General features: G+C 49.4%; 1 protein-coding gene across 3 annotated transcripts in view; it reads left to right on the top strand.

Moving 5' to 3' along the window:
• Positions 1-677: 677 nt before the first annotated feature.
• Positions 678-9,482, top strand: part of HEG1 (heart development protein with EGF like domains 1) — a 55,278-nt gene continuing 46,473 nt past the window's right edge. For all 3 annotated transcript variants that reach the window (XM_027637070.1, XM_027637069.1, XM_027637068.1), the window contains exon 1: positions 678-1,027. In XM_027637070.1, coding sequence (XP_027492871.1) covers positions 847-1,027 — 181 coding nt within the window. In that variant the 5' untranslated portion in view covers positions 678-846. The remainder of the gene's footprint in view (positions 1,028-9,482) is intronic.

The raw sequence follows: 9,482 nt of genomic DNA, 5'->3' as shown, positions 1-9,482 counted from the left end.
TCCGTACAGCCTGGCCTGGGAAATTCACCAACTTCTTGCAGCCTCAAATGCTACCGAGACATTTAAAAGGGAGCGGGTCAGCTTCATAAACAAGAACGGGGTTGAAGTTATTTGGCAAGGACTTGATTTCGATGGGAATTAAGTTTGGGGCTATCTAGCGCGGGAGCGGGGGGGTGGCCGTGCCCGAGCCGGAGGGTGACCGGCCGTGTCCCGCCGGTGCCGCTGCGCGGGTGCGGGACCTGCGCGCTGCCCGCACCTACGCGCGGTACCGGTGTCGCTGCGGCACCTCCTCGGGGGCTGGGGGCGGTGGGCAGGGGGGTCCTGCTCTCCCGGCGCGGCTGGGGGATGCAGCAGGAGAAACAAAGTAAAAGTAAAAAGAAGCATAATTTTAAATATTATTATTGTTGTTATTGTTATTATTTTCGTTACTGATGCTGCAGGCAGCCGGGCGAGGGAACGGGCGGCCCGACGGCTGCGCGGGGCGGGAGGGGGCGGCCGCTGGGGGCCGGGCCGGGCCGGGGTGGGGGGGGCCGTGGGGAGCCGGGCCATGCCGAGCCGAGCCGAGCCGCGGCTGGGTGATGTCAGGCTCGAGGAGGAGCCTCCGCCGCCTGCCCTTTTACTTTCGGGCGCCGGCACTTGGCCGCAGGCTGCTGCCGCTGCCGGCCGGGCCCCCCCCTCGCCCCCTCCGCCATGGGCACCTCGCACTTCTAAGGCGCCGCCCCGGGGGGGGGCAGCGGGAATTCATTAAAAATCGCTATTTACGTGGTTATTCATTGCCCCGCTCCGGGTATGTGAACAACCACCCCCCTGCCCCCCCCGCCTCCCCTTCCATCCACCCCCAGCGCCATGCCGGCAGCCTGCACCCTGCTGCTGCTGCTGGGCTTGGGGCTGGTCCCGGTCCCACCAGCCGGGTCGCTGCCCCTCGCTTCCCCACGGCGTCTTCCTCCTCCTCCTCCTCCTCCTCCGTCCCGAAACCGTCTCGGCCGCCCTTGCTCGCCTCCCGCCGCGGGACAAGCCGACAGCCCGGGTGAGTGCCCCGCGATGGGGATGGGGATAGGGACGGGATTTCATCCCGGCAGCAGTCGCGGTGCGGCGGAGAGTGCGTGGGGTCCCACACCGTGCGGGTCTCTCTTGGCGTGGGACTCCGTGCACCCTCTGCCGCACCGCGACTGCTGAGCATCCCGGCATCACCCAGAGCTGATTCAGCTGCGAAATGTAACACCAGCACCACCCCACCACCCCCCATATTCCTTTCCCTTTGTAATCTTGCCCAGCTCATCGTGCTACAGTCAACTCCTTCAGTGGGTGAAGGTTTGGGATGGGAGTTGTGAGTGGGAAAGTGTAAACACGCTGTAGCTGCGCGGACTGACTAGGAAGGTGAGTGGTGGAAACTTCACAGAGGAACTTGAGAAAGGTTTTTGGGTATACCAGGATACTGGCAGCACTCTCGACCCACCAAAATGCTGCCCGGGTGGGAAATTGGTGGCTCTTGTAGGTGGCCTTCAGGGTCTGGCTTGCCTTCTGCTTGTCTCCAGACATGCCCTCATCTCAGGTGCTGACCCACATCCAGGTGTGGGGACAGATGCTCTCAGGTCTCTATAAATACCCTCTCTTTCTATGTCTCCTAGAGACTGTCAGATTAGTCATGTATAAGGTCACATTTTTCTTTGCATGCTACATCTACAGTGTAGTTATCAGGAACAAGGATTAGTTTCATGCTTTGCAAATTGTGCTGAATTTGGTTTCAGTACAGGACAAACCATATTTTTCCCAGAACAAGCTGGGTTTATTTCAAGTGTCACTGAGTAAACTGGCTCACTGAAAAGAGCACATAGCTCTAAGGGTGACTAATTCTCAATGAGTTTGGAAAGTGCTGGGTATCTGCAGGTATGACATATTGTCATAATTTGACATATTATACCACCTGCAGACAATATGTCAAATTAGTCCTACACAGGTTTTAAGTAGGTTTTAGGATTGATCACATGCCTGGGCTGGACTGTCAAATTTCATCTTTTAATTATCATGTTTTGGTACTTGGGATTAAGTTTAGTTGCATGGGGCTGTACAATTTCAGGAAATGTGACAAATCAACATTTATAACATTTTAGTTTTCTTCACAAACCCAAGACAAAATGTACAGTTGAGGATATCAGCTGGAACGTACCCTGCAGTGGATGAGAAAGCTCTTAACTAGCAGTGTTTGTGTGAGAGCATCTTGGTGACTAGGATATTGCCTCAAAATGAAGGAGATTTGGGTCTGTTCCCAGCACAGCCACTTCTTTGTGCTACTCCAACTATCGGTTTGCCCTCCAAACTGGGAGAGAATAATGCTATCTTACCTGCTACCAATCTTGTGAAAATAAATTCTGCAACTTGCCAGCAAAGTGCTCACCAATTATTCGATGAGAGCTGCACAAATTCCTCAGTGGACAGAAAAAAATATTTAATTTCATCTCAGCTTTCGATCTGGCATCTTTTCCTGTGACCTTGATGACTCCTGAGAGTCAGCGGAGGAATGCATTTCCTTTGTTAAGAGTCTGAAAAGCTCAACTATCTGTCCACATGCTGGAAAATCCATTTGTCAGGCTACCAGTGTCTGGCTGCCTGGCTCAGTGGTGGAGGCTTTGCTCTGTGCAGCTAGTGCTCAGCAGCTACAGGTGCTCGTGAATTATGTCAACCCCATCCAGAAGGAACGGGGGATGCATCATGAAGGAGTGATAAATAGCCCAGTAGTAGCTCTCTCCCCAGCAAACAGCATCATGAATTACGCTGGGTCCTGACAGCTGCGATTCACTTGCTGTTAGCTCCAGCTCTATGCCTGTCAGTCAAGGGAATTGTTTGGTGTTATGGGGGCAGGCTGGGGAAATCTCCTGAATCACTCTCAGGTTGAGTTCCAGGTGCTTAAGAAATCCTTATTTGTCTCACCACTGCTCCTGCCCCTCGGAGACATTTTCCACCTTTGAAAACACTTGCTTGGAGTGGGGGGAGCATTTCTTGTGAACCCATCACCCCAGCGCTACATGGAAATGAAGATTACATCTCCCTTTGAGACAGTCTGAGACTGGGAGGCAAAAGCCCTTTCTCAGGCAGGGCTTAGCGAGCAGATGGTGAGGCAGTGGGTGTAGAAATGGGGCTTTTGAGTCTCTCACAAAGCGTGAGGCAAGGGAGCAGGGCTGCCCTCAGAGCCTCACTGCCTTCCTGGCCAGCCTGTGCCTCAGTCTGCATCTGCCGCCCTCCCTGTTGGGCGGAGAGATGAGGACAGATGGCTTTTGCCTGTGTTTAAAATACAGTCTGAACCCAGGGAAAGGAACACAGGAAAAAGAAATAGACGAAGTAGGAAGCAAGAAACTTGGTGGTAGTAAAGTTAAAATATTGTCAAAGCCCTGCATGAAATCCCTCCTGGCAACTACTTCACATGGGTGGCAGTCGAACGAAAGGGCACTGTCTGCTGCTAGCCTTGGGCAGGTGAGAGCTTGGTTACAATCTCTGTCCTCCTGCAGATTTCTGTATTCCAGGTTTCCCATCTGTGAAATGGTAATAATCCCAGCAACACCACAAGGGCACCAGAGGTGGGACTGAGCCCTGAAAAAGTCCCTATGGCTGAGGTCACCCCCTTTTTCTTCAGTGTCCCTTTTCCTGTTACTTCTGACCCACACGGGTGCCCTGCCACTGTGTCCAGCACAGCATGTGGCTGCTGGCAATGGGCTTGCCCTGAGAAGCTGATCTGCTTTTCTGCCATCTGTGTCTGTCCTTCTGTCCATTCTCCCTCTCTCCCATGCCAACTGTCACTTTTCTTTGCAGCTCCCCTGGTGACAGCCCCGGAAATAAGGTGTGAAATCACCTGAGAATGAACCATCTTTGCTTGCAGCAGAGATTTAGGCTGGCTGCTGGAAGAAACTTTCCAGCCCTCCTAGAGGGGATGAACAATCTGTATTTATTTATGTATTCTTTAACTTTCTTCTGAAACTTTCTGCGTGAGGAAGAAGCAAATTTAGGCATGAGGGACGAAGATGCTGAGGATGCTTGTTTGCAAAAAAGTATGTTGCCTCCAAACCTTCCTCACATTTTGCAGTATGTATTTTGTGGCTCCTGGGGGGCAGAAGCCTGGCTCTGCCTGTGGTCACACTGATGCAGAGGAGTATAAGACACTGCTGTCTAGCTTTAATGCAATCTCAGGTGACTGTGGTGCAGGAATGATGCTTCCTACCCCTGCGGTGCAGGGACAAGGAGGGATCACCCCCCACGCCTCCGCATCACTATCAAAAGGCTGCAGGGTTTTCCTGCCTTGGGCATCTTCACTGCTCCTCTGTGAGCTGTAAGTGTATTTGGTTGGTGTGCTGTGAACACGAAGTCCCTGGGGTTGTATGGATTTAGCTCTGCTCCTTTGGGGTACATAATTAAAAGCAAAAAAGAAATGAGAAGAAAAAAAGGTATTTCAGAAAAGGAGGGAGATTAGAGATCATCTTTTCTGCCCGTTTCCCATCCCAAGCCCCAGAAGGTAGCAAGGGCTGTGCACTGACCAGCTGGGTTCACATCAATCTGTGGAACCACTTTGTGCAATATTTAAGTGCTAAATGAATATGGTCTGAGAGATAATTGTGTAACCTGGCTGTCAGGGAGCACACAGTGATGCGTATTGATTTACACCTCACTGCGCAGTGAACGTGCGTGCTAAGCTGTGAGCAGGGCACAGTGGGTAAGGGGAGAGCTGCTGTAGCTAAAGAGGTATTGGGCTCTCCATGAAGTTTAATTTCCCAGTACCAAACCACCAGCACCAGCCTGTGCCTGTTCAGCAGGTGTTTGCAGTGTGTACTGCTCCAGAAGCTGTCATCTCTTTGAAGGGATAATTTAACTTGCTTTAAGTTTTCCTTATGGCCAGGAGGACGAGGGATATGGGCGGTTTCTGCTGTGTCTGCAGGGGCTGATGCCAGCTTTGCTGGTGCAGGGGTGCCTTCCTCAGCAAATATTCTTTTCAGTATGAAAAGCTGCAGATACTGAGGAGTTTAGGGGAGCATGGGGTTTCTGGGACAACTTGTTTCCTTTACCTGCTCTTACAGATACCAGTTTTTGGGCTGGCAGTCAGAGACTCTCTGTGATTGAACTCCCAAGCTGTTCTACGTGCTCCATCCTCCTTTCTCCCTATCCTGCTCATGTGCAGGGGACATGTCGCAGCTGGTGAGGCTGATGGCTCGGTCACCATCTCATCTCTCAGAGGTGGCAGAGGATTATGCTCATTTAGCAGAAGGCCTTAGGTTAGAAAGGCTGTTGGTCTTGGTTGTTGTAGTGCAAAACAAACGGATGCTGCTGAGACTGGGACTGTGCCTGTGCAACCAAAACATAAAACATAAAACATAAAACTTGGTAGCATCAGCCTAGTTGTGATGGTTTTAGTGAAGCATTCATCCAAGCTAATAAAACAACCCCAACAGAAAAAAGAACTATGTCAATTAACATGCTAATCAAGGCAGTAAAATCTCTCAAAATGGTGACAGTTTCAGTGCTGCGGTGTAGAGATTAAGACACCACCAACGTCTGTGTTTCCCAGAGACTCTTCTGGAGTCTCTGCTGGAAAGACCTACTGGCTGGTGCTGTGTGTTCCCCATTGATGTACCATTTCCAAAACAAGTATAGGTATGGAGTGGCAGGGCTCAGCTGTGGCTCAGCCTGCTGCCTTTTTGCAGCACAGAAATGCTGCCTTTCTGCCTGTCTGAGCCTTGCCCAGCCCAGCTGCCCCTGACATGCATGGGGTTCTCCAGGCAGGGCTGCAACCTGTGAAATACCTCCAGAGAAAATAGAGCTGGATGGATCATAGATAGCCAGTGTAAACACTCTGGATTCTGGATTTCCTTTCCCAAGTAGTTTCAAGAGAGTTTCTGTGGTGTGGGAGGTGAGGAGGGTCTGAGGGTGTCAGGTTGTCTCTGGGCAGACAAACAGCACTGCTTAAATCTGAGCTGATCCACTCAGATACGCACAGAGCTCTTCTGGAAGGAGTCATGGCCAGATCCTGGCACCCGTTCTGGTATCTTTCTGCTGTTGAAATGGTACAGAGAAACTTTGGGGCGGTTGACCAGCCAGTGTGACAGAAGGTGCTCCAAGCAAATTAAAGGTTGGTTGTTCAAAATATTTCCCTGACAATGTTCGATACAAAATCCATGGTCTGTAGCTTGTGAGCAAGCTTGTCACGAGGCCTGAATACCCCAACCACAGGCCTTGTTATTTACATTCAATTGAAGATGTAGGTCATACAATAGGTTTTTTTCTGTTTCCTGAATGGCTGAGCACAGAAGGCAGAATCCAATTTTCAGTGGCAGCAGACCTGATTACAAATTCAAATTTTTATTTCTCTGAGCAGTTTTGTGATATTTGCATTGTAATTTGCTGTTTCTGTAAATACGAGAGGTTCATTTGCTGGGATATTCATCTAGAGGAGATGCAAGAGGGCTACAAGCACAGGCATTGTGAAAGAATGAAATCTGTGGGTGCCTATAAGGAGAAAATGGTTTTGTCACATCTGACAACCCTTCTCTCTCACCCTTTTCTGCATACATACAGCTGATTTGTGTTTGTGCACCCATCACCATATATTTTTTAATGCCCAGGTGTTATATATATAACATCCTGCTGCTTCAGCAAGGGGCACAGTTCATGCAGAGTCCGCGTTCATCCTTTCAGGCTGAAATCATTTGCATCAGAGGACAAGGAGAGAACTTTCCCACCCAAAAGGGAAATGATGTTGCATTACTGAGCGACCAGCCCAAGTAATAATATAATCTTAGAAAAATGCAGTTCCCTTGAGTAAAGGAAGCTCTGTAAACTTCAGCTTCTCCAGGCTGTTAGCATAGCTGTTGCCTGTGCTATAGTAACGCTGCTGTCAGACCCAGTCTACTGAAGTGCTCTGGAGAGAACAGGGGGAAAAGGGAATAAGAACCAGTTCCTGCTTAAAATGAGGGCCTCCTGTAGGATCTGAGTACCGTGAGGTTTATAATACAGATTCTGGGATCTTAGGTCACATCCCTCCTTTGCTGTTAATTTGGTTTTTTATCTCAGCTGTGTGCTGGATAGGGTGATGGCCACCCATAGTCCTGAAGAACTTGGAGAAGGGGCAGGCAGAGCCAAGGTGAACAGATGAGGGTAAAATGATGCAAGGTTTCCAACCACTGGCAACAAAAACCTGGCTGTATAAAACCAGGGGAGAAAGAGGCTCATTTTTAGAGTTGTCAGTGTTTGGGCAAACCCATGGAAGAGAGAGACATTTGAGAAATTTACTCTGTGAACAGTACCTGTGGTTTGTTCTCTTCTGCTTGCCACAGGGTGGGGGGTGTTAGTGTGTACCATGGTTTATTTTCAACTCTATGGCTGCTAAGTGTGTGTGGGTCCCATGGCCAGGGCGTTGACTGAGCCCTTGGTCTGGGTGCAGCAGCTCCCCAAGTCGGACACTCACTAGAGTCTTCTCTAGTAGAGTGTTAGTCTTCACAAAACCTGTAGGAACTTGCTATCTTGGAGGTTTCTGCCTTCCAGGCTAATTTGTTTCATTGTAGGAGGACAAACAGAACTGTCTCAGGAGCTTCATCTCTTCAGAAACCAATATGAAATGTATGAGGTATAAAAGTATAATTTAAAGAGTGCCTGAAATGCAAAAATGGGGTGTAATATCCTATAAGCTGCTTCTGCTCCCATGCTGCTGCCCCCTGTCCCTCTGTGGCTTTGAATGGAGCAGTTTCCCATTGCCTGTCCTCTCTGCAGGCAGGGCAGTTGAGGAGGATTATATCTGCTTTTGCATCTGCTATGCCCTTGACTTGGAGTAATTTGATAAATAGTTTTGCAGTTGGTTACTTAAGCATCTCCCAAGCTGCAGTCAGCATCTCAGCTGTGGGCGAGGGAGCATTGCTGCCAAAAGTCAGGATCTGTGTCAAGAGCCTCCTAAGATTTGGCTGTATTTCCTTAAAACCGCAACTCCTGGAGTTGTCATTACAGGAGAATCACTTAGAGGGGTAAAAAAGACATTCTGGCTGTTGAGGTGGTAGATAAAAATGCCTTGGAAACATTAGCTGCAGTTCCAGGAGTCACACAAGAAGCCCAGGTTGGGTGTATTTAAAAAATACCACTAACTCAAAGCTGATCTCCAGAGGGTTTTGAGTCCAGACAGAAGGACTGTTTCAGACACCCCTGCCTGCAGGGCTCTGCCCATGCATCTGCAGGAGGAGTGTGACCCTCTCCATTGTCTTGCTTCCCTAGGAGAAGAGAGGGCACGCAGAGACAGGCAGGGTAACACAGCAGGAACACTGGGTGCAAACCCAGTTGCTTTCTGTCCAGCAGTCCCTGTGCAAGCACCTTGACTTTGGTAGATTGACTCTCTGCTGGGAGAAGCAAGCTCCATCTGCCTTTTCGCTCTTTACAAGGACATGAAGCTAGGACAACCTTTAGAATTGCTTTCACAGCATCCTGACTGTGGTCTGGCCAGTTTAAGCTGTTTGAGGGTGACCATGTCACTCACAAGGGGAGTAAATGCTGCAGGTCCTTTCCTTTACCCTCCTGTGTGAGCACCCCATCTTGGACTGCCAGTTTGGTGTTTGGAAAAAGTCCTCTGGAAATGCCATGACCTTTGCAGTTCTTTTGCCAAGGCAAACACAAAGATGTTTGAGGGACCTTTTACACAGTGGTCTGATGGCAATGAGGACCTCGCAGCTGAAGTTTGGGAGGAAACACCCTTTTCTTTTTAACTCTGAGCTAATTTAGCTCTGAGATGAAATCAGGAGGAACAGAGTGAGGAGGAATTTTAAGTGGTCTGATAGAAAGGCATGCAAACTGTGCACAAAGGGTTAACTCAGCAGGGTTAGCTGTTGTCCCAGGGGTGCAGCCCAGGCTGGGTTTCCCAGAGGACACCATGTTGCACACACACATTTAGGGCGTTTTTCTCAGCATTTTTCAGCAAGCTGTGATGGCAGAGGTTTTAAAGGCTGTTACAGGATCAGTCTGACCTCTTTCCTCTATAACCAGGCAGACATCATTGTCATTTCTGCTACCAGAAACACTCTTAGATTTCCTGCAAGGATCTCCAGACCATGAGAGAAACCCTGTGCAGGCATTTTGGACTGATGGGCAGGGTTCTTTGGTTGCTGGTAGCAAAGGAGGCCTCTTTTTTTCTTGAAGAGCATGCTAAAAGGCACTTCTGCATCTGGAGTGACAAGAGGAATTTAGATCTATAGAGCACAATTATTCACGTCACTGCTTGTTAGGATGCTGGCGTTAACACCCTTCCTCTTGTGGAAAATCTCTTAAGCCCTGAGGACCGATGTGAAACGTCACGCTCTGGTGAACTTTGCTGAAGCAGGGATGAATCACACTAAGTTGAAGATTTGGCTTTAATATATTATCTGAAAGATACCTTCTGTGATAGCCTAGCAGGAGGGTACTGCTACCCACCCACCCAGGGCATCAGGATCTATTTTAGGGGGAGGAGAACAGTTTTTGGAGTATGT

Source organism: Corapipo altera, unplaced genomic scaffold (genome assembly GCF_003945725.1).
Source record: "Corapipo altera isolate COAL_440 unplaced genomic scaffold, ASM394572v1 45, whole genome shotgun sequence".
Classification (NCBI taxonomy): domain Eukaryota; kingdom Metazoa; phylum Chordata; class Aves; order Passeriformes; family Pipridae; genus Corapipo; species Corapipo altera.
The sequence above is the reverse complement of the archived record's forward strand: the minus strand, read 5'-3'. Positions and strand labels throughout refer to the sequence as shown.